Source organism: Alosa sapidissima, chromosome 7, assembly GCF_018492685.1.
Source record: "Alosa sapidissima isolate fAloSap1 chromosome 7, fAloSap1.pri, whole genome shotgun sequence".
NCBI lineage: Eukaryota > Metazoa > Chordata > Actinopteri > Clupeiformes > Clupeidae > Alosa > Alosa sapidissima.
Window position 1 is genome coordinate 2,424,261 of NC_055963.1, and position 25,094 is coordinate 2,449,354.

General features: G+C 40.6%; 2 protein-coding genes and 1 long non-coding RNA gene across 6 annotated transcripts; 2 read left to right on the forward strand and 1 right to left on the reverse strand.

The window, feature by feature from the left end:
• Positions 1-1,153: 1,153 nt before the first annotated feature.
• LOC121713302 (tumor necrosis factor receptor superfamily member 14-like) lies at positions 1,154-12,613 on the forward strand. Of its 3 annotated transcripts, XM_042097837.1 has the most exons (6): positions 1,155-1,310; positions 1,885-2,082; positions 2,198-2,323; positions 4,537-4,692; positions 8,836-8,923; positions 12,182-12,613. In XM_042097837.1, exons 2-6 carry the CDS (start codon positions 1,959-1,961, stop codon positions 12,342-12,344), a joined length of 657 nt encoding a protein of 218 aa, XP_041953771.1. In that variant the 5' UTR covers positions 1,155-1,310; positions 1,885-1,958; the 3' UTR covers positions 12,345-12,613. The 3 variants fall into 3 exon arrangements, with proteins under 3 accessions (XP_041953773.1, XP_041953771.1, XP_041953772.1); XM_042097839.1 differs by lacking the exon at positions 2,198-2,323 and having other exon boundaries at positions 1,154-1,310; XM_042097838.1 differs by lacking the exon at positions 1,155-1,310 and having other exon boundaries at positions 1,551-2,082.
• Positions 12,614-16,145: 3,532 nt separating this feature from the next.
• On the forward strand, positions 16,146-18,204 carry LOC121713314. The gene is made up of 3 exons (XR_006032792.1): positions 16,146-16,294; positions 17,348-17,435; positions 18,154-18,204. It is a non-coding gene; the product is annotated as an uncharacterized LOC121713314 (long non-coding RNA).
• A 1,682-nt stretch (positions 18,205-19,886) lies between these two features.
• LOC121713298 (protein B4) lies at positions 19,887-21,761 on the reverse strand. Of its 2 annotated transcripts, XM_042097824.1 has the most exons (6): positions 21,575-21,756; positions 21,207-21,472; positions 20,959-21,088; positions 20,636-20,682; positions 20,511-20,555; positions 19,887-20,238 (listed from the first exon to the last, which is right to left on the reverse strand). In XM_042097824.1, exons 1-6 carry the CDS (start codon positions 21,672-21,674, stop codon positions 19,969-19,971), a joined length of 858 nt encoding a protein of 285 aa, XP_041953758.1. In that variant the 5' UTR covers positions 21,675-21,756; the 3' UTR covers positions 19,887-19,968. The 2 variants fall into 2 exon arrangements, with proteins under 2 accessions (XP_041953758.1, XP_041953759.1); XM_042097825.1 differs by lacking the exon at positions 20,511-20,555 and having other exon boundaries at positions 21,575-21,761.
• Between the last annotated feature and the right edge of the window lie 3,333 nt (positions 21,762-25,094).

A 25,094-nucleotide genomic window follows, 5' to 3' on the forward strand; every position in this document is an offset into this window, starting at 1 on the left:
CTTTGTCATTTTTTTTAATGACATCATCACCCTTATTTCTTCTCATTATTTTGATGCATGTAGCTCATTTTTTGGATATTTTTTCCTCAATTCTTACACATGGCACCTTTAAGGGGAGATGGAATTGCCCTTTAGTGAGCGCAACACTGCACGGGTCTGAACCTGCTTCATCCAGAGGGAGACATTTTTGGATGCAGTGACAAAAGGCCTATCATGGACCCGGCAGGGAAATGCAACAGTTGTGGAGTCGGCATTCATAGCCTGCAAAACATCTCCATCTCCAGACTCAACAACAGTAGACTAACAGTCAATAAAAGTGGACTGTGTCAGAGCAGCACAAAATACTAAAAGCCATGCCGAGTGTCCTGTGCGCTCTTAAACCATCACAGTTGGTGCATCTGCCTATAACCACTTCGTAAATGTGTTAGAAATGTGTTATGTACTTTAAATAACATGTTGAGCGATCACAAATGCACACGTGCAATGTTGCAATATTATCAGTATGTACAATTTGCTTTTGAGCAGGATCTTATTGTAACATTTCGAAATTAATGGAAAGACACAGTGAAGCCTAGCCTAGGCTTGCTAGTGGTGAGTCTGTATAGCCTATTTACTTGTATTGTAACCTATGCAACGCTATTCTATTAAAATCCCATTATTTTAAACATTGTGTGCTAGTCTATTCAACTCCCTATGACCGCTATGTTCTTGCACTATTTTCCCCCATGATCATAAAATAAAAGTGAGGTGCCCCCCACCCGTTGCTCTTTCGCCTACCCTGAGGAAAGGGTTGAGGTTATGAATGTATAAATGATATCTTTGGGTGCAAGTTCCATCGTAGCATAGTCAGCTACTGCCTACAGATGAAGGCCTTAAAACCTATACCACTTGCCATACAAGCTATGAAGAGACGAGTACAAGTGCTGTACAAGCACTATCAAAGGCAAGCCAGAAAACTAGGCAACTGCTGAAAACTGAAATCAGTCTTCACAAAGACTGTTTAAAACTAGGCTAATGCAATTGCAATTGACTGAAACTGAATCGAGGAGATAGACTTTAAAAAGGCTGTTGTCACCTTGAAAACTCGATACTGAAAAGCTAGATCAAAATAGGCAACATGACGTTGCACAGTGGTGTCTCCGTCTCCTCCGATATCCGTCACCACGTGTGCTAACGGTCGTTTCAAATGATAACTTTAAGTTGTAATTGGTTGGAGTGAAAACGAAACTGTTTGTGATTTGTTGGTGCCACTGCAGCAGTGCTTTCGTTTCGCTACTGGTACGAGCAGCAGTGACAAATCCGAGGAACAGGTAAGTGAATTGGGCACCTTCTGTTTCCAAATGTATTTTCTTTACAATAGTGTCGCCGCTACCATCAATCACTGTGGGTAAGGCACCAAGGGGCAGAGCGGGCACCAACATTTAGCCAATAAAAATATTATGAGTAGCTTTCAAACTGCTTTGCACTTCCGAACGTTTAGGCTACAAAGTCAAATTGCAGTAACAGCATGTTAGGCTACATGCAAGGATGAAACCTTTGGGTCCTCTCAATCTCCACTATGCAGCAGATCTAATCTGAACGTTATGCTACTGTACTCCATTTAATTGGGATGCACCTGGAGCGAGAGTGACTAGGCTGAAGTTGGCCCCAGATTCAAAATGCGGTGGAGTTAAGTTTCTATTCCACCTTAAATATTGCAATTTTCTACCGCCAGGGGGCAGTGTTAACCGTATTTCTCATGACTGTATAAAAAAAACCTGTTTGGAACACACAAAAAATACATTAGAAATGAGGTACAGTGCAAATTGTCAGGTAAAATGTAAATTGACTTCTCTATTCTGGGCAAACTCAAATTTGTTCTCTGAAATGTTCTACTTCTACCAGAAGCATCAGCTAAACAGAAGGACATGGAGTTTTGGATAGCATCCTTCAGTCACAGACCAAATAGAAGCTGACAAATGAAGGGGTTGCAGTTTATTTTTATTTTGTTGATGACTGTCAACCTCTGTGACCTTGTCTTCTCCGCCTGTGGTCAAGCTGAGTACTTCATAGGAGAAGAGTGCTGTCCTATGTGTGGCCCTGGTAAGCTGTGCTGTGTTTTGTTCACACTGTGGGCTTATTTTGAACATACACGAAGAGCCTCGGGCCACCTTTTGAATGTAATAGTGATGCGAAACATTCTGATACCATGTCTTAGGGTACTATGTACACATACACTGCGCTGAATATAGAAGCACGACATGTGTGCCATGTCCCCAGTCTACTTTCACTGATGAACCAAATGGACTTGCTTCCTGCAGATCATGCAGCGTTTGTGACCAAAGTAAGCCCAACATTTTCTTGATTAAAGTATTGAAATGAAATTTTCATTGTTATGGAAGCATATGAGTAGCTTTATTCAAATGAGAATGCAATCTGCAATATGCAATTCAAAAAGACATTACATTAAGCAATTGACAATTCATTATGCAATTTAATATTGCAATTTGCAATAATATCCAACAAATTGTATTTTAATCTGCAAAGTGACAATGAAATCCTAAAATCAATTCCAATAATTTTGGTTAAAAATTAGAATAAACATGGATTGCATTGCATTCCATTTTGCCATGGTACTTCAGTCTCAAAATTCAAATGGCAAATCATTTTGCATTTTAATTTTCAATATTCAGTTTCATCATTTAACTGTCAATTCGTTTTGCAATTTAATATTTAAAGTGCAATGTAGGATTGCATTTTAAAAACATATTTGGCAAAACTGTCAATGCCAGTCTGAAAAGATTTTGGATTATTTTGGGCAAAACGTTTTGCAATCGTTTTGAGGCATTTTATTCAATGGAAAAGAAATAGCGCCCCCCGTGATTGCATTGCACTTTAGTCACACTCTTTGTGTTGCAAAATTCAAATGGCCATTCAATCTGCCAAACGCATTGCAATCTGTCAAGTCACTCGTCAAGGCGGGAACTAGGCTACGTCACTTCCGTGTTTACGTCTTACCCAGTTAGCGCTTGCAATGGAGGAGTTTGCAGCCGCACTAAGGTCTCTGGCTGATTATGTAGAATACCACCGTGTCAACGAGTCTGACTCAACGGACAGATTACTGAAAATGGACGACAGAGTGGGCTATCTAGCCCTACTTGTCCGATTTGATGTCAACCTGGTCCGTTCAAAGATTTCTGAGGCCTTACAGCTAATGGGCGCTAGCCGGTGGGGAGACCTTCTGTGGATTCCACTGGAGGGAATAGAGGGTTACCTCTATTCACGGAGCTCTTTGGAGTTCACAGGACAAGTAGGGCTAGATCGCCCACTCTGTCGTCCATTGTCGTTAGTTAGGCTAAAACTCACACAGCCCTTCCTTGCCCTGCTCTCTCTCCTTCTCACACACACACACAACGGAGACTCCCCTCCGTGGTCTGGCTAGCCTCATAAGCAGACCGGGGGGTGCGGTCGCTCCGGGCCCACGTTTGGCCAAATCGATCTCGCTGAATTGTTGTATACGATGCTTATTTGTAGGCTACTGATTGCTGGGGGGAGCGGTGCTACTAAAGATGCCGCTGGTTGGCAAAGTTATCAGCAGCAACATAAGAGCCTTAATAATGTAAGAGCTGGGTCTCGCGGACACTAGGCCTACTTGCGGTCACGGTTAACATTATTCATCAACTGTGACGATATGTTTGCGCCGCCAACACCCCCCACCCCCCCAATAAAAAAAAATGTGCCCCCTTGAAAATCCCTCCATTGCAAACGCTAACTGGGTAAGAAGACATTAACACGGAAGTGACGTAGCCTAGTTCCCGCCTTGACGAGTGACTTGACAGATTGCAATGCGTTTGGCAGATTGAATGGCCATTTGAATTTTGCAACACAAAGAGCGTAACCAAAGTGCAATGCAATCACGAGGGGCGCTATTTCTTTTCCATTTGAATAAAATGCCTCAAAACGATGGCAAAACATTTTGCCCAAAATAATCCAAAATCTTTTCAAGCTGGCATTGACAGTTTTGCCAAATATGTTTTTAAAATGCAATCCTACATTGCACTTTAAATATTAAATTGCAAAATGAATTGACAGTTAAATGATGAAACTGAATATTGAAAATTGAAATGCAAAATGAATTGCCATTTGAATTTTGAGACTGAAGTACCATGGCAAAATGGAATGCAATTCAATCCATGTTTATTCTATTTTTTAACCAAAATTATTGGAATTGATTTTAGGATTTCATTGTCACTTTGCAGATTAAAATACAATTTGTTGGATATTATTGCAAATTGCAATATTAAATTGCATAATGAATTGTCAATTGCATAATGTAATGTCTTTTTGAATTGCATATTGCAGATTGCATTCTCATTTGAATAAAGCTACCCATATGCTTCCATAGTTTGTTCCTAACTTTTGTATTAAAATGAAGTGCACACAGGCATAACTTTGATAAAAAAAAAAAAATGTTGCTTTCTTAGTACATACAACCCCAACCTACCGATCCCCAGGTCTAAGAGTAACTGTACATTAATCACACACTGTTATCAACAGCTGCAGGTCTAAGAGTGAAGAGGGCGTGCAGCTCCACCTCAGACACACTCTGTGAGCCTCTGGAAGGTCACTACTGCACTGACCCAATCAAAGATGGCTGCAGAGGAGCTGTGGAACACACAAAGTGCTCACCAGGACAGTACATCAAACAGCCAGGTTTATTTATTTAATTATTATTAAATAATGCCCTCCGAACTGCTGTTGAGCTGTCACGCTAGCTGCCTTGACCAGCGTGTGTATGGAGGATGTGCAGGACTACACAAGTGTGGAGCTCTTGTTGGCCATGTAGATGGGTTAAAAAAACGATTTATGTGCCGTATGAGAGATGCCCTGTTGCTAGCGCTAATTGCGCTATAAAACAATCAGTAAAAACTGGCTAGGTTCGGAATGTTTCCTCTTGTCCATGAGTCTAGCTTATGGTCATACTTAACATCTAAAACCCATTTAACACCGGATGTCCCCTTTAACTACCGTAAATAGATCCTACAGTAGGTTGTTTTTACTCCGGAGTTACACTTTAAGATAAGAAGGTGCTGATCCGGTAAGTGTCCTGTAGGCCAGAGTAAGGGATTGGAGTTTAATTCTGTCTGCAATAGGAAGCCAGTGAAGAGTAACCAATACATGTCAGTCTGCACCTATTTGGTTATGAGCACAAACACAGTGGCTGTAATTAGTGGGTCATCATTTTTCTTCAGCATGTCTTAAAATAAAAAATAAAAGTTCATGTGGGCCACAGCAAGATCTTCTCATTTGGTTGCATATGACTGACAGTATTGAGTATACTATCAGTGCCAGGACAAAGAGTCCATAAATTACATATTTCTGTTTTTGTTTTTTTAGATGCTATAATAACTAATTATAATATATCTAGGGCTGTCCAAATTAACGGTGATTAATTTTGAAATACATAACGTGTTACAAAATATTAACGCAATTAACACATTGTGTTCCTATTTCCTTTGTGGGGGGATGATGTCGTAACAGAAGCCACAAAGCCTGAAGCCATAAGCCTGAGAGTTTATTTTATTGTCTATGAAGTTAGCTGAAGATGGAGAGGAACGTGAGGAGCTTGTAGGCGAAAAGTTTCAGTTTAAAAAATTGCCTGGTCAGTGACCAGTGCTGCTGCTACCACCGCACACATCACACACTGTGTGTAGGGCACAAAGAGACAGAGGAGGGACCAACATTTTGCCAATAAATAGTATCTTTACTGCAAACTGTTTTCACTCTTGTTAGAGAATGTTTACAATGTTAAAATGCACCAACAGCATGTTAAAGGAAAATTCCGGTCTGATTTTGTTCTACCGGTCTGAAAATTCCGGTCCGATCTGAAAGTGTGTTGAAACATGATACCGAGTGTGAACGTATGTCTCATAGCTCACAACAGGTCAACTTTAGGTCAATATCACACCGGAATTCTCCTTTAAATAAAGATGATACTTTTTGGGTCCTCTCTCCATTAAGATCCAACTTAAACGATTGCTACTCCATTTAATTGAGAACGCGTCTGAGCGCGCACAAGAGGGAGAGAAAACCAGTGGCAGGTTCCAGCTGGCTTGTCATTGTTGATGATAATAATTGATATCTCCTTTTTAATATAAGAAACTTATAAAAGGAAATCATGAAGGCAACAAAGATGAGGTTAGAGGAGATTGCGGATTTATCCGGTTTGTCGCCGTTTACATAGTCCAGTCCATACAACTTCATTTCAATTTCGAAAGAAATACTGGACTATGTTTTTTTTTTTCTCTAAAAAAACGGCGACGAAATTGTGAATTTCCAGAGCGTGTTACTCCACACTCGGCAATCGACTCCTACGGACTTTGCCCTAAAGACGCCAGCTGCGGCAGCAACATTTCCAGAAAGGTACTGGCTTGATGAAATTCATTCTGGACTCTCTATCCGACCACATAAAGACCTCGTGATACTTCGGTTTGGCTTTAGGGACCCTCTACTCACTACCACGTAAGTGTAATGTGGTTTGGAACTGTAGAAGAGGTATAAAAATAGCGTTTTGTAGCGGCGAAATGACTTGCCCTGGTCACTTCTAGGCTAACGAGTTTTGACTAAGTTCTGACTTTGACTAAGTTCTGACTTTGATTAAAAGAGTATATATACTATACTTATCACCGTATCCTTCTCTCTATACTCGCTGACATGGGAATCTCCGGTTCTGCTCTCTCCTGGTTTGAATCCTACCTCACAGGACGCTCGTTTAACGTATCATGGCTTGGTCAGCTATCTGCACCTCACCATCTCACCACAGGGGTCCCCCAGGGCTCAGTGCTGGGCCCCCTCCTCTTTGCTATCTACACCACCTCCTTGGGACAGATTATCCGTTTGCACGGCTTCTCATACCACTGCTATGCAGACGACACACAGCTCTATCTGTCCTTTCCACCTGATGACCCCTTGGTTTCAGCACGGATTTCGGATTGCCTTTCAGACATAGCTACATGGATGAAGGCACACCACCTCCAGCTGAACCTCTCAAAGACTGAACTGCTGGTCATCCCAGCTAAACCTACCATACACCACGACATCAACATCAAATTTGACTCCCTGTCTGTTTCACCGACCAGGACTGCAAGAAATCTAGGAGTTGTTCTCGACAACCAACTAAACTTCTCAGATCATGTTGCCTCAGTCGCCCGGTCATGCCGTTTCGCACTCTACAACATACGGAAAATCAGGACTTACTTGACTCAAGATGCTACCCAACTTCTGGTTCAGGCAATAGTCATCTCACGACTCGACTACTGCAATGCCCTCCTGACAGGTCTCCCAGCCTGCGCAGTGAAACCACTTCAGATGATCCAGAACGCGGCGGCGCGCCTGGTCTACAACCAACCCAAAAGGGCACATGTTACCCCGCTGCTCATCCAGCTACACTGGCTACCTATGGCGGCCCGCATCAAATTCAAGTCTCTAACGCTTGCCTACAAAGTAGTCTCCGGTTCTGCTCCCACCTACTTGAATGCCCTCATACAGACTTACACTACCTCCAGACCGCTGCGCTCCTCTGACGAACGACGTCTAGCTCTACCACCGGTACGCTCAAGCCAATCCAAACTTTTCTCATCTGTTGTTCCTCGTTGGTGGAACACACTGCCAGTTCCTACAAGGGCAGGGACATCCTTCTCCACTTTCAAAAAACTCCTGAAGACCCAGCTCTTTAGAGAACATCTCCTCTCATAGCAACACTTACAACAAGTCTTACTGATCCTAGCACTCACCAGCCGTTTTAAACTGACAAGTAACTGTTAAAAACAGCACTCACTGACGCACTTATTCTTACTGTACTCTAATGTTTTTAAACTGTCCTAAAATTGTGAGAATTGTTCTAAAACTTACTGTTTACCATGTTGTTAGTCGCTTTGGTTAAAAAAGTGTCAGCCAAATGTAATGTAATGTAATGTAATACTTATACATCCGTAAATGGATCTAAAGTGCATTTTACTCCGGATAATTCCTTTAAAACAACCCTTAACATTCGTTTTCAAAACTGTGCAACTCACTGAGTGGTTAGTGGTGTTCATCTTTCAGAATTGATTGTGCTTTGCCAAATGTGCAAGATGCCCATGCTGTAGGCACTAATGCTCCTCCACACCGTCATAGATGTTGGGTTTGGAACTGAGCACTAAAACAAGTTGGATACTTGGTTAGGCCCTCTCCTCTTTAGCCCAGAGTCCATGATTTCCAAAAAGAATGGTAAACCTTGATTGGTCTAACCACAGGACCTTTTACCTCAGTCCATTTTAAACAAGCTCAGGCCCCGATAATAATTTGGGGGCAGCCGTGGCCAACTGGTTAGTGCTTCGGACTCCGACCAGTAGGAACGGCTGAAGTGCCCTTGAGCAAGGCACCTAACCCCTCACTGCTCCCCGAGCCGCTGTTGTTGCAGGCAGCTCACTGCGCCGGGATTAGTGTGTGCTTCACCTCACTGTGTGCTCACTGTGTGCTGAGTGTGTTTCACTAATTCACGGATTGGGATAAATGTAGAGACCAAATTTCCCTCACGGGATCAGAAGAGTATATATACTTATACTTAAAATTACTGTGTCATTATTGTCAATTAAATAATATAAAGTGTACTTTTACCTTTGTGGTTACGCATTAATTTTGTGATTTACTGTGTATTTAATATGGCATTTAAGAGGCTTTAGTCTTTAGGAAGAAATTTTACTTTTTAATTGTGATTAGATCTAGATTAATTCATTTCAAAATATCAGACTAATTAGTTCATTTTTTATAATAGTTTGACAGCCCTAATTATATCTAATAACTCTTCTCTTACAGGCAATGCATCTTCAGATGCTGTGTGTAGTGACTGTGTAGGTGCCACATACTCAAATGGATCCTTCACATCCTGCAGACCACACACAAGGTATGAGTGCAAGGATGTGGGTGGAGATGGACTAGCCCATTTTGGTCAAGGATGTGGGTGGAGATGGACTAGCCCATTTTGGTCAAGGATGTGGGAGGAGATGGACTAGCCCATTTTGGTCAAGTAGAGTTAGATTGTATATTTGTGACCCTGCAAGGCGAAACCAGTCGCTTTGCGCACAGTGCTATTTTGAGAAAATCCACAATAAAAAAACGTACGGGTTAAAATGTCGAATTTCACGTTTTTGCATAATTCGACAGTATACAGTCTACACTTTCATATTGTGAACAAATTTCACATTTCAAGGGATATGTTTTACTGTTAAACCCTGACTTTATTTAGGTGAAGATTCAACACATTAGCAGTCATTCCCTTTGTCCACGCCGCTATAAGGTTTTACGGTAGAGCTTTACTCATTACTCTGGAAGATTTACTCATTACTCTTTACTCAATGTGTCAGCTTTCTATCGTTCTTGGCAGATGTAACTGAATATGAATGTGAAAGACTTGCCTTTCAGGGCACGAACGGTCAAAAACACGAACTTTTAGAAATATCCTGGCGTCATTTTACGGACCAGGAGAAGTTTTCCATTGACGTAGCACATTTTAATAGTAGGCCTATACACAATCAGTGAACACAAAACTTCCTCTCCCCTTACTTCCCCCGAAATACATTAGTTATTCTATAGTGACACTTTATGACCGTCCCAGGTATTAACTAGGGGGCAGCAAAAGACACTCACTCAGTTGATGAAACTGGAAATAGCCAGTCATCCGCTTCAAAGTCATGCTACCGTAAGGCTAATAATAGCTGTGTCCTCACACTATCGCACGTGACAATTTACTTAAAAAGGTGATTTTCTCCTCTTCTGGCGTATCGTGACAGGACAACCATACCAACTTTGGATGCTGTTATCTTAGCTTTTTGCAATACCCTCGATATACTTATCGTTGGAAAGCTTAGTTAATGTGAGCACAATAACTTAATTTTGTAAATTTTACCAAAGCGACTGGTTTCACCTTGCAGGGTCACATTTGTTGTAGTCTCTTGCTTATTTATCCACAGCATATTTTTCCATCTTGTGAATAAAACAATTTAAAGGAGAAGTTCAGTGTGATATTGACCTAAAGTGTGTTGAAACATGATACCGAGTGTGAACTTTTGTCTCATAGCTCATCTTGGCTTGTCCCCTGCACTCCGAAATCTGGCGCTAGTTAGCCGATGCTACCAACAGGTTTTCAAAGGGGGTGCCTCGGGCATCGGCCTAGCCATGCAAATAAATCACTGTTTTAGACCATTTACGAGGCTCAAAGTAGCTCCACACTTCATTGGTAGACTTCCGAGGGCACTGACATTTATAACGAGACATTGAGAACTTTGAAAAAGCACTGGTAGTTTATTTACAAGACTATTTATACAGACAGTACCTTCAGGAAGTTTACCGTTCGCCGCCATCTTGAATTTAGTCATGATAAGTCGAGCGACGAGTAGTGTTAATTTTATCACCTATTTCTAATTTAGTCTTAGTCTTAGTCTTGTGACGAAATGTCCTTTTTAGTCTTTGTCATATTTAGTCATTCAAATATCATTTTTGTTAGTCAAGTTTTAGTCGACTAAAAGTCTCGTCATTTTAGTCTAGTTTTAGTCAAAAGAAAACTAAAGGTATCTTAGTCTTAGTCAGTTTTAGTCAACACATTTTAGTCTTTTTTTATAACAAATTATTTCTGATTACCATTTGAGTCAAATAGTGTTTCACACATCTCAATTTTCCAACAACATTGTGTGTCCACAGGGCTACTCGTCTGTTATAATTACTCATTCTGATTTTTTGTCAGTCAGTATGTTTACATGCACAGGTAAGTCAAGCTACAGTTATAGCTCGGCTGGGATTTGACCATAGACAGTAAAAGATTTGACTGGACCACTGTCATATTCGTAGACCAGTGTTTCTCAAAGTGTGGTCCGGGGATCACTGGTGGTCTGCAAGCTATCCCAAGTGGTCCGCGAGCAGACGTGGTAAAATATAATATAGATGAGTTGTTTGCAATATAACTTGTATGTAAATCCAAACAGTTCTGCAACACTGTCTATGTAAGATATGCCAATTTAAATCATACAGTATGAATCCTCTGACACAAGCAAAGTGCAAAGTCAATAAGCAAGGTGGTTCAGTGAGTATGCCTATTGTGTAGACTAATTATAGGCTACTGTTGAAGTAGGTCTAATCTTTTTTTTTTTTTTTTTTTTTTAGCTAGGGTTAGTTAAGTGGTCCTGAAACTGAAAAAGTTTAAGAAACACTGTTGTAGGCCAAACTATTAATGTTTTACTCCGCCTCGCTAGATGGCGATATGCGCCCAAACACAACACATTCCCCAAACAGACTCTCCATCTTAGCCATAGCTAACCTGCTAGCGAACTTTCCATATTAGCTTACTTGCTAACAAACTTTGCATCATCAGTCTAACTAGATGAATAGTTGACATTACATGCTGAACATTTTCGTATGGACATTCTGGGGGATGTTAATTTGTATGAGAGAAACTTCAACTTCTGGGTATGTAGCATTGTGGCATAAAGCTTAGGTAGTTAGCTTGCTAACTCTGGCAGAAATCTCCAGTGATTTGTTCCATGTAGTTTCGTGTTGCAGCCACAGGGTTGCAGCAACAGCACGTAGACTAGCCTACAGGAAAGCTGTTGCGTATGAACTCATTCGGAATATTTTGAAAACATAACAGCTAGATATTCTGTCTTCTCATTTTGTAGACGAACATGAAGGGAGATTTTATCTTAGTTTTTATTTCATGCAAAACATTTTAGTCTCGTCTTTTTTCGTCAACAATAATGCATCTTAAGATAGTCGCAGTCAGTGTTTCAGGACATTACTGCCGTCTCGTCATCGTCTCGTCTTAGTCATGAAAAAAAAGGTTGTTGACGAACATATTTCCTCTTGTCTCGTCTGACGAAATTAACACTAGCGACGAGTACGAATTAAAAGGTATGATAAGGGATCAGATTCCAAAAATAATTCCATGGAAAATGCATGGATTCCAGTTGCTTATTTATTCCAGCTGCTGATTTATTTGCATGGCTAGGCCGATGCCCGAGGCGCCCCCTTTGAAAACCTGTTGGTAGCATTCTATGTGGTTATGAGCAGTAACCGTAAGGCCATACACACACCCACACACACACACACACACACACACACACACACACAGGTCCATACACAGAATACACAGAATGTGCTTTTATCCCATCAGGTGTGAATCTCTGGGACATGTCTTGAAGAAGCCAGGAACACACACAGCTGATGCTGAATGTGAAATCCGACGTCATCACATGGTGTTACTGGCAAACCTGATCTTCGCTTGTATCCTTTTTGTTGTGCTAACCATTGTCATGGCAGAGAAAACAAGAAACTGAAACTGTTACATTTGTATTCTCTAGCGCTAGCGTGGCGGTCACATAGGACTTGAGTTTTTTTTCTTCCAGATTTTTTAGGGGTCCAAACAGCGAAGCTGCGGGAACCCTATTGGTTTTGTTCTGATTATTAACCCTTCTTCTTATTTTTCCGCAGCAAAACCATATATGCATCCATATATGCAGCTATATGGATATCCAGCGTTTCTTAAACTATGGGCCGTGGACTTTCCCCCTAAGATGGCAGCAAAGATGGCAACATTTCCAGAAAGGTAGGCCTACTGGCTTGATGAAATTCATTCTGGACTCTCTATCCGACCACATAAAGACCTTGGGATACTTCGGTTTGGCTTTAGGGACCCTCTACTCACTACCACGTAAGTGTAATGTTGTTTGTGAAAGTGTTGTGAATCAGCCTCATTTCTGTAAATGTACATACTCCGTACTTCTTATGGTCATCTGTGATTTTTGTACCCATGTGTACCCTGTGTGTGTCTCTGGTCTGTATGCAAGCATCCTTTGTTTATCCTTGAATTCAATGAAAGCTTGTCTAGAGGCCTTTTGCCTATCACCAGGTGTGAAATGTTAATGTTTGTAGAACAGCATGTGTCCAGGCCTCTGAGGAACTTCCCAGGAAAGGGGGTAGTTTTAATTAAAAGACAATAGAAGCTGACCAGACCTGATGAAAGCCTAATCCTCATCCTCCCTTTCTATTGCATATTCAAACTGAGTTGGACCTAGAGGTCACTCCTTCTTTTGTTTGTAACATAAAGTTGCACCTAAAGAAGATTTCCTTTTCAGTTTGTCCTGACTAGGAATACTTGTTGCTCAGATGATATGGTTACAGATTTCCCAATTCCATTATAGGTGCTAAGATCATTTTTATATAATCCCCATTTGAGCCTTTCCTGACTTTGTTGTTATTTTAATTATTATTTTTTTGTTTCCTTGTTCTCATTGGTTTATTTTCTGATGGTCTGTTTGCTTGCTTTAACTGCTGATATATTTTAATTTCATTAGAAAGCGGGTTGAAGTTTCATTTTTTTTTATTTTGTTTGTTTGTTTGTTGTTTTTTAATGATTTATTTCATACATTTACAAGCTTTGCTCCTAGCCACCCATCACCGGATGAAATTTGATGTCTACAAGCAGAACCGTACCATGTTATTTCATACAATGTAGTTTGTTTTGTTATCAGTTTCGGCGGCGGATCTGATGGACAAGGGTGTGCCACCGATCCGAAGGGGGATGGTTGATGGTTTTTAACAATGGTGATGGTGATGTGTATAGATAGCCTGCTACATTATAGGTTGAGGACTTGGGCTCCTCAAGAAACTTTACTTCTCAAGAACACTGTTTAATAGATTTGGACGAGATGTTTTGTTACCACTGTCATAAGAAATGTTTGCATTATTACTAGGAATTCTGCTCTGAGGCATCACAAGCCTCAAAGTTCATGTACTGTATTGTTTGCGTGTTTGGAGGTATAACTGATAGGTCAAGACAGACTCCACTGAATGATCATTTGCTTATTAGTACTGAAATGACAGCTAAAACCTTTTTGCTCCAAGACTAAATGTATTTTCAAGATCTGTTTACAGACTCTGAAATCGCAGGACCAAGAAACATCCTAACGACGCATGTCTCACTTCCCCCGCTGGCTTCTCATGGTTGGGACAGAAGTGTGATGGTGGAAGACACAGCTTATCGAAAGGGGGACAGCCCTTTGATCTGATATCCAACACCACCCCTGAAGACCCCAGCAGCACAGTGTTCCTGGGAGAGCAGCATTTGGAAGTCTTGTGTACCATCCCACAAAAGGACCTTGGTCAGAACATCACAAGAAAGATTGGATCAATTTAGAATAGTGGACCTGCTGTGGGCAGAATAACCCCCAAAAACAGCAAGGATCCGAAGGTTCCAGGTAGTCGACCCTGACCTTCAGTCTAGAGAATTTTATTTTGTTGGTATACTATAACTGGAGAAGGAAATATTGAAGAAAAAGAAGAGGAACACAGGGTGTGGAGCCAAGCGCCGCCCTAAGCACATTTTGCACACACATACACATTCTAAACATTGTGCACCACATGAAAGCAACCCACCTGTGATTTTATTCTATTGCATTGTGCACCACAAGAAAAACGGTAAAATCGAACTTTCTCAAAACACATCCGAATGACATGATTTTGATGTCAACTCAACGTATGTACTCCCAATCATCCGTAAATTGATCTAAAGTGCATTTTACTCCGGATAATTCCTTTAACTAATGACATAGAAAACATCCGAATTCTATCCACATATCGTAATGCACTATGCAAAAAGTTATTTCCAGACGTAGCCGAACACAGTGAGATGCAAGCGTTCCAATCCACTTAGATATATTATTACGCTACTCTCACGTCCTTAAAGTGGCAGGCAGTCAATTAGACTTACACACTAGCAATGTAATAACATTAAAGAAAAGTGTAGTCTAATAGTTTAAATCAATATGAAATTACTAGATACTTAGTTGGCTATCAGTAATTATGCAAGTCACAGAATATGAATTATTAAAAAGATATGAACTTAATACTTAATATGAATTACAACATATATGAATGTATTGAAACATATGACATTATGCCATCTCTTTAGGGGGCTGTCTTTTTTGGACAGTTCTACTAAAGGTTATACTGCTTTGTGAATTACCCCAGTCAATGTATTTACACAAATAAAGTAGGCCTACTTTGATTTTCTGTAACCCTTACTATTTATCTTTACTTGTCCTTTTTAATAAGCATCAAGATGATCCGTGTAATTTTGGTCTTACTAACCTTAATTACCCTCAATTAAAAAATAATTTTAAAAAAGTCGCAACTATTTGTGCAATTTTCACTTCCTCTCGCAATTTCTTCGCAACAAACAGCTAAAAATACCGCAACTTCCATCGCAATTTTTTAGAAAAGCTGTCGCGAAATCAGGCATTTTAGATCGCAACAAATCCAGAAATCCTGGAGGGACCTTACCGTGCTCCCAAACGTCTCCTGCAGCACTGTGCCTGCGTGCACCTTCTGAGAGTTCACTGAATGTATGACGTCACGAATTGGTGGCTGCAAGGCATTTCAATTAACACAGAAAATTGTTATTATTGTAAATTTCTAATTTTACAAACTATTAATGAGACATTTTAGCGAATATTCACGTTGGAACTAACGGAAGTATTACAAATTTTAAAAAGTAAAAAAACGGGTCTTGTCAAAAGGGCACTTGGACATCAAAGGGGCAAAAGGGCAGGTGCTAGAGCCCCTGTAGCCCCCCTTCTCTGCACGTGCCTGGTAACATTGGAGATAGGGGACCTTGAAAGTGGCAAGCATAGATAGCTCAGGAATATGACGGACAGTTACGCTGGTTGTTGTATTTAAGTTCTTGGGCTGACCTAAACCTCTGCAAACTTGATTCATTAGATATAAAGTGAAATATTTCAAGCCATTTTTTGTTTTAATCTTGATGATTACGGCTTACAGCTCATGAAAGCCAAAAATGAGTACATAAAAATATTACAATACAGAGGTTATAATACAGAAATGTCGGTTTCTTGAGTCTTTAAACTCTTAGTCTGGTTCAGTAAACACCATAGTTCGAATTACAGGGCGTACTGGGGGGTACTATACCCCCCAATGAAGACCCAGTACCCCCCAAAGAGACAGAAATATCAATTTTGGGGGGGGTCAGATAATTTTTCTGATATTGTGAAAAAATATCATTACAGTTACAATACAAGTCAACTCCTATTTTCACTGTAGGAACATTTTAATGTAAAGCGATTTCAGAAACCCCTATTGTGGACCGTACCATTTTTAACCACCGTGGCGCTAGAAGCAACTGAGCAAGTGTCAACATTGAATGACAAAACGCTAGGTAAATTCCTCCAGTAGGCAAAATTCAGTTTGCTGCTGACGTGCATGGGTAAATGTAAGTTGCTAACTGACGTCTAGCTTGTTGAAAATGTGTTATTTTACAACCTTCATTTATAAACGTGTTTGTTCTTTCATAGCTCATGTCACCTCGTCTTCATACATTGAATTACTGGCTACTTACCTGCTACTTAGTTACCCACTGAGGCTAGTAAAGTGGACCTTGGTTAGTTACCAAGGTTAGCTAGCAAGGTAATTCTCTATTTAAATAAACCTTTAGCCTACATTGTGGTGAGGTAAAATCAATTGTCATTTCCAAGATGAACTCCATAGCCTAGGTGTCCATTCTTATTGTATCTTGAATAAATTATTGTGCCCTTTTGAAATTAGTTTGGCACAAATCCTGTGTTTTTATATTATGTTTTTTAATGCAGATGAATGCTCTCGTACATGGGGTGCAAGTTTGACAGCGTATTTTGCCGACAGTGCATGCACACTGTGACCAGAGAGAAGTCAGACGGACAATGTGGGCAGAGTCAGACCAAAGTTAATAAAAGATAGATAGACCAGAATAACACTGGTCGCATGTGATTGGTTTATTCAATTTCATTTCACCGGAGTGGTCTAACCCATTACAGAGTCCCGCCTTGACTCTCCGCATTCCCGCTACCTATATCGCCATCGCACTAGGGGTCATTGTCACGTTAGTGTCGCATTCTGGTGCTGTGCAGGAGTGGCAGGAGAGGGTGGCCAGAGGCCAGGGGTGGGTTTTTCAGTTGCATACTTTCTAAATCTTTTCTGGCTGCATTTTCCACGATCCCTCTGATTATTCCTTATATCCTTTCATTTAATTGCATTGTTAGTGAGTGTATAATAATAATAATAATGATAATAATAATAATACGTTTGTTGTCAGAGTCTATAATGGTCACACATGTCATACCTCAGCCTGGTTGTTTTTAGATGTCTGTAATAACTCTTCTCTTGCAGACATAAATCAAAACAAAACATAATCAAGACCTTCTCATTGAGTTGCAGGGCAGTCTTATGAAGGTCCCAAATGAAATACTTGTTTTTTTCTGCTTGATTAGTGATAACTCTTCTCTTGCAGGCACTGCCTTCACAGATGCTGTGTGTGTTGAGTGTGTAGGTGCCACATACTCCAACGGATCCTTCACATCCCGCAGACCACACACACGGTAAGAGTGCGCTATTGTCGTTTTCCTGTGTTGTTTGGCTAATGTTGGTAAGTGCATTCGTGAGGGGTGAGAACCAGAGGGGCTTAAGTGACATTTTGGGCAAAATTGAGATATACAGTATATACATATGAAATGAAAGTTCTTGGTCAACTCTTTCTCCTGTCAAAAGGATGAAATGATTTAAAAATAGTTTTAGTGTTATTAGTGAAAACCCAAAGGACTGATCACTGAACACACTGAACCAATTCTCCTTATTCACACAGTGATCATTGTTTAAACCAAAATGAGGCTCCAGGGTACACTTGCTATATAATTAGTGCATTCTTGCCACCTACTGGTGAATGCATAGAACACAACAATCCTATGGTCTGTGTACCCTGTAGCCTCGTTTTGGCCACCAATGGCCACCGCGTGAATAAGGCAAATTGGTGTTGTTTTGGCCCTCCTGTAAAGTTGGTGAAATGTCACTTACATCCCTCTGGCTCCAAGCTCTACTGGGTGCAGTGTCGTGAGGAGATGATTGCTGAACGTGACAAAAAATATTATGGGATTGGAAGGCGTCTGCGATCACTGACTGCACCTTTAGATGTGTACTATGAATTTATTTCTGCTGGACTGAACACTGCCTGACAACAGAAATCTAAAGTGACACATCTGTCAATGTGATTTTGAGAGGCATACTTGGGCCCATATAAATGTGGTGCTTTAATCCTATCAGGTGTGGTTGTTCACGCGGAAGCCAGGAACCCACACAGATGACGCTTACTGTGAAATCCATCTCATGGTGTTATTGGCAGTGCTGATCTTAGGTTGTGTTATTTTAGTTGTGCTATTGTTAAAGTGTATTGTTAAACCAAAACTATTAGTGGCTGTGTGTTGTGATGGTGCATAAAAATACTTTTGTCTTTGGCATACAGTAACTTTTAATTTGTTCAGTTTTTTTTGTGTGGGGGGTATCATTTTTATTACCGGCACATTTATCTGAAGATCTTCTAATCATCTGTGGGAATTTAACAGCACTTATATCAGTCAACAAGCTAATTGTTCTGTACATTATTCCAAGCAATCGCATCACTTTTTATACAGTATTTGACTTTTTCTATATTGAACAATGAACATATATAAAAACATATTTGTTTTACCTTTTATAAGTTTGATGTACAGTTTTCTTTACCTGTTGTAAATAAACATTGCATTTTTTTTTTTTTTACTTTTTTTATACATTTGGTGTACAGTTCCTTCCCTGTTGTAAATAAACATTGTTTTCTATTCTGTGACCACTGCCACTCTGTCTTGCCACATTGTCTTCTTCCAGAATCAGTAGAAAAACTGGTTGTTTGTTTAGCCAGTCAACAGCTAGTTACTGCAAGTTCTCATACTTTGTCATTCCATATTTTGGATGTGGGGAATTTTCAGGCTCTACCAGACCCAACCAACCTGGCAAAATGATAACGTTAAAATATATATATATATTTTGCATTTTGCTTCCACATTACATTTCCTGTCTCGGTCCGCTGGATCAGATATTTTAATTCATGTGTCTGTATGACTCATGTTTGTGTGGCTATTGTTTTGAATCTGCGATCTTCCTTAAGTCACAATAAAACTGTTCCATGCACTGCATCCATTATGTCTTTATTCCCCCCACCCCACTTTTGAGAACTACTGGCCTATATCATTTATGCACCGTTGCCACCTACTGGCAAATACATAGAACAGCACTATGGTTTGTGTACCCTGTAGCCTCATTTTGGTTTACAATAGCCACCGCCTGAATAAGGCAAATTCCAAGCAATGTACAATTTTCTTATGAAGTACGGAAAGGTACGGTTGATTGGCCAATCAGCTCAACTCTTGGAACCACAGATTACTTGTTACTAAGTGGTTTGCTTTTCTTTTTGGGCTGCCGTGGCCTACTGGTTAGCGCTTCGGACTTGTAACCGGAGGGTTGCCGGAGCAAGGCACCCAACCCCTCACTGCTCCTCGAGCAGCGCTGTTGTAGCATGCAGCAGCTGTGTGCTTTACCTCACTGTGCTGAAGGTTTCACTAATTGGAACAAATTTCCCTCACGGGATCAAAAATATATATATATATATATATATATACACACACACACATACACATACACACACACTTATACTTTTAAGAGGAGAGGCTCACTGTAGCGCAGCATCACTGTGGCCAATTACACACATGGCGAGGCCCAATGCAACTAAAGCATATTTGAGAGATCCTTCACTAAGGCATATTTGAGAGATCCTTCACTAAGAGAGAGATCCTTCACTAAGGCATATCTTGGAGAGCTCACCCAGCTCCATACAGGCACATTTTTGAAAGGTAGCACCTCCTTCCGGAAGGCAAAAAGAGAATCACAGACCCACCAAAACACTCACCCTTTACACAGTACACCCAACTTAACATGCCTGTTCACAGCAAACATGCAAAAAAGTATATATATAAATAAAACACTTTATTTCAAAAAGGACAACATCACCATGCATATATTAAAATGTACAGCCTGTAAAGTGCCACACTATTCTGCAGCCTTCTTTCCTTTGGGGCCCTTAGCTTTGGCGCCCTCTGATTTGGCCTCCGCGTCCTCCGCTGCCTTCTGAGTCTTAGCTCCCCTCTTCTGTCCGGCAGGCTTCGATTCGGCCTCCTCTGAAGCCTTGGCGGCCTTTAGAGTCTTGGCCTTGGGCTTGGCGGGACCTTCCCTGGCCTCTCCTGCAGCCTTGGCCTTGGGCTTCTTTGCAGGGGCCACCTTGGAGGCAGCACCACCCTTAGCCTTCGTGGGTTTGGCATCCTGGATAGAAAACGTAGTCTTAGCCAAATTAAATTTAGATTCAACAGTCTTAACCAAATGAATCTTCCCATGCTAGATTCAACAGTCTTAGCCAAATGAGTCTTCCCATGCTACAAACAGTCTTAGCCAAATGAGTCTTCCTATGCTACAAACAGTCTTAGCCAAATGAGTCTTCCCATGCTAGATTCAACAGTCTTAGCCAAATGAGTCTTCCTATGCTAGATTCTTCCCATGCTACATTCAACAGCGTAATAAAACTCTAGCTCACTTACAGAAGGATCCTTTTCCTTCTTTGCAGCTGGCTTGGATTTAGCTTCCTGGAGAAACAGAATTCACACTTAAAATGAGACCACTAAAAACCACTGCAGAACAACATGCAGAAACATACAATACTTACAGAAGCATCGGTTTCCTTTTTTGAAGCAGCCTTGGTCTTTTTCACCCCTATAGAAACACATCCAAGCAATATTAGGACAAAGCGTTATGCACGGTAGGTAAACAGAAACACAACTGTACAATCAATATAGGTCCATCAAATCAGTTCTATGGGTTCACTTCTATAATTGAACACAAGTAGAGGCACCCTCAAATCTTCAATTTAGAACATTGCTTCTGCCCGTGCCCTTCCTAAGGGTTCCCCTCAAACACCCTACATCTCATCAGGCTTGCAAACCCAAAATGCATAGAACATTGGACACCTGCTTCTATAACATTAGATACCTGGTTCCTGGTCCTTGGACTCTTTCGGTTTGGGTTTTGTTTTCGTAGCTTTGGGGGACTTCTGTTTATTCGGATCTGCGTTTTCCTGTGTCTTTGGGACAGGCTTTTTAGCCTTACTTTTGACTGCAACCTTACGGCACATCAAGGCAAATACAGATTAAGAAAATATATTGTCGGTTATAATGATGCGACTCAATGAAATTAGCGAAACTGCGAAAGATGTTTACATAAAGCGTCCGTTCACTTACTCGAAATTTGCCCTGAGCGCCAATTGCAGTTGAATTGGCAGGTCGCACCAGAGCGCCCGACTCCAGCCCTTTGGAGAGAGCTCTCCGCACCATGTACTTCAGTCTGATAGGGTCCACCGAGGGGTACTTCTGAATGATGTAGGTGCGCACCGCCTGTGCGGAGACGCCTTTACGCGAGTCCAACTCTTTCAACGCCTCCTCCACCATCACCATCGTGGACGGGTGGCTTTTAGGCGCTGTAGGTGTTTTATTAGATCCACCGCCATCTAGAGAAGACAGCCAAGAGAGAAAAAAACCCACAGGCTACGCATATAATCACTGAGCATCCTAGTGAAACGTGGTAAGCAACACGGACGAGGAGCACTTACCAGTTTTGGCTTTTTTGGTCTGTTTAACCTCCTTTTCTGTGTCCATTTCTGGCTCTGCAGCTACTTCGTCTTTGACTGCCGCGGCTCTTTTTGGACCCATTCTAGTATTCCCGTTTCACACAAGCTGCGATACAAACATCGAAATTCAACTGACACAATGACCTCTGACCTCTTTTATAGGCCAATCACAGAGCGTGGCTGCAATCACCTGTCTGTCATCAGTGCTCAGGTGGGTCAACTTGGTTTGTATGAGTAGGCTATCATTCGGAACATAAAATAAGTGGCTTACGATTAAATGTCTTTATTTTATAATGACTAAATGATGCAGTCTTCTTTTATTTAATGTTTTTAGCATCGAGGTTTGAGAGTGTGGTGTGGTGAAATTGTCACTATAGGGGTAGTTAATTGTAGTAAAAATCCTCCAGGACTTAACAACTGTGATCTTCATCATAGATGTGATTTTATGTATTAGTTTATTTGCATGTAGTGTATGTAAATCGGATCAGATAAACGTGAAGTGGGATGACTTTGCAGAATTTTCTAAAATAGATGTTCAGACAGATGCTATTTGCTGAGAACAGCACTCAAACACCCGTCAGAGCGGTGAGTTGACTTTGTACATTTTAAACTGTACGATGCAATTTGTTATGGTTGTGCTTATTTAGCAGACGCTTTTGTCCAAATGCGGCTTGCACATAAAATCAATACAATACTTAAAAATGAACAGTGAACTGTTTTAAAATGCTGGTAAGATAACATCAAGGACAATAGCAATAATACACAATAATGCCAATGCAATATTAATGATCAATAGTCTATTAAAATAAACAAATAAACTGTAATATACAAACCATAACTCATAAGAACCATTTAATTAACTCATAAGATTTAAACATGAAGTCTATGCAACTAAAGAGTGATGATATGAAATGTTGAATGTTTTTCATAGTTTCAGAGATGATATAGCCTTGGACATTGCTTTCATTTCCATGACTGCAAAAAATAATTTGTTCACAGGATAAGAATTCCTAAATTAATTTATTTGACAATTAGTTACAGTGCTGCTTGAAAGTTTGTGAACCCTCAGATATGGTTGTTGTTTTTGCAAAAAATCTAAATAACCTAATTTAATCCACATCCAAACCCCAATTTGTAAAGCTTACCTTCCAAATAATAGACAGAAACAATAGAAAGTTCAATTATATATTCAACATAAGTGTCTCAAAATATGACATTTGCAAAAGTATGCAAACCCATGCAGTTAATTTATTGTAGCACCTTCATTTAAAACCACTACACTACACTACAACCAAATGTCTTCTGTACCCATTAAGCAGTGTCTCTCATCTGGTTCTGCGGATGTTTGCCTACTTCTCCTTGCAGAAAGCCAGTTGAGAGAGGTTGGAGGGTCAACTGGCATGTACTGCCCGCTTCAGATCTAATCATTGATCTTAATCATTTTGCTTGAATGCTTATAGGGTCATTGTCCTGTTGTAAACTCTTTTCCCTCCCTAGCTTTATCTCATTGACTGACATGAGGTTCAGATCAAGAATTTGTTGATAGGCCTGAGAATCCATGGTTTCCTGGTTGATCTGGAGTCGTCCAGGTCTGGTGACAGAAAAACAGCCCCACACCTCCACATTTCCACCACCATGCTTCACTGTTGAGAGGGGGTCTTTTCTTGGTATAATGACTTTCCTCTAAACATGACAATTTGAATTGTGACCAGATAATTCTATTATTAGACTCACCTGTCCAGAGAGTGGACAGCCGTGGCCTACTGGTTAGCACTTCGGACCTGTAACCGGAGGGTTGCCGGCCAGTAGGCACGGCTGAAGTGCCCTTGATAGCTGGGAAGGAATATGTGAAAAATCATGAAGATTGGGCACTTCTGGATAAGTTTTTAATTTTTGGCAGGGTGTTAGGTATAGGCCTAAGGTTTTCAAAAATCCATGGATACAAGTTGGGGTGGCCCCCCTAGTGGCAGTTATCCATAAAATCCAAAATGGCCCCCGCCGAAAAGAGAAAAGGTTATATCTCAGCTTCCTTTAGTCTTACATTTTTGTATAATGTATTTTCTCTACTTTGTTTGATACAAGGAATCCAATTTTGTTATGTTCTTCATATTTAAGTCCATTTCCATGTTAAATCTAGTATCATAGTCATATTTAGCTCATAAACTGTCAATATCTCTTAAAAAGTCACATTGAAATATTACTCAGGTCCCTAGACCCATATTTTACCTCCAATGTATGCTTTTCTTTGTTGATTGGACAGGTCATTATCACTATAGTGTCAAAAATCACATGTTGTGACCAAAAGGACCATTGTTGCGGCCTTAAATAAACACAAATTCAGAACTATGCCACAGTGAAAAGTTACAGTATATTAGGCTTTTCACCATGTTAAGGATCAATATTATATTTTAGTCAAATAACACAAAAAAACAATTCATACTTAAACCATAGACTTTCTAATGAGGAGACACAGCACTCAAAAAATCCTCCATAGAAATGCATGAGCTTAGTTTGTAACGGCAATATGGCAGTTGTCTACGCAAATCACACCCCTTCCGCGGCAAAATGTTGACATGTGAATACATTGAGCCAATCATGTGATGTGTTGTGAATACATTGAGCCAATAATGTGGTGTCGTGAAGCCTTGCGCACGCGCATTTCTGCCGAGTGGAGGGACTTGCCTAAAAGGACTTTGCTTAAACATCATGTATTTATTCAAAGATTTTTGGTTTCACTCTTCATCATTATTAGTACAGCCTCCCTCACACTTGCACAATGTGGTACGGTACAAGTCCAGCTCGGTGGCACTTACAGTTGCCCATACAGGCAACCACACAGCCACAGTTGAGGAGGAGTGAGCATCCCTTGCTGGCATCTTCCAGATCTGTCCAATATGGCACCCAGACTTTGGTTCTGTCATTCCATTCCCAACCCCACTCACTGGGATCTGGAATCTCTGGAGTTTTGGAGAGGGACTGCTTCCAGACAAAAGCTGCAGTGTGCAGGGCACGCTTTCCACGCTGGAATAAGGCATGATGGGTCGGGGGGATTGAATCCAGGGACTTGAGGCCATGAGTGAAAAGAAGCTTCCGGGTTTCATTGACTGATTCGACACCGCACGGGATCAAAAGAGTATTTATACTTATACTTATACTTATATATATATACTTTCAGAAGGCCTCTGAAAGTTGAATCGGTCAGTTTTGTTCTTTCTTGAGATCCGAGGCTTTCTTCTAGCAACCTTCCCATAGACGTTGTGTCTGTTCCAGTTTTGTCTGATTGTAGACACATGTAGATTTATTCCAGATGCTGCCACTGAGGTCTGTAACTCTCTAGAGGTGATGTGTGGATTGGCTTTTACCCAATGTATTATCTCAATTTACTATCATTTTGGTCATACTTGATGGGCATCCATTTCTAGGAAATGTTGCTGTGATGTTGAATGCACTCCATTTGCAAATAATTTGTCTTACACTGGATAAATGGAGCTGGAATCTTTTA

Bases quoted from the DNA above. Each gene is read 5' to 3' on its own strand.
- LOC121713302 (XM_042097837.1), top strand. From the start codon at position 1,959: ATGAAGGGGTTGCAGTTTATTTTTATTTTGTTGATGACTGTCAACCTC. The intron at 2,083-2,197 runs GTAAGCTGTGCT...ACCATGTCTTAG, and splicing joins CTGTCCTATGTGTGGCCCTG to GGTACTATGTACACATACAC. The intron at 2,324-4,536 runs GTAAGCCCAACA...TGTTATCAACAG, and splicing joins ATGCAGCGTTTGTGACCAAA to CTGCAGGTCTAAGAGTGAAG.
- LOC121713298 (XM_042097824.1), bottom strand. From the start codon at position 21,674: ATGGGTCCAAAAAGAGCCGCGGCAGTCAAAGACGAAGTAGCTGCAGAG. The intron at 21,473-21,574 runs GTAAGTGCTCCT...TGTCTTCTCTAG, and splicing joins GACCAAAAAAGCCAAAACTG to ATGGCGGTGGATCTAATAAA. The intron at 21,089-21,206 runs GTAAGTGAACGG...ATGTGCCGTAAG, and splicing joins GCGCTCAGGGCAAATTTCGA to GTTGCAGTCAAAAGTAAGGC.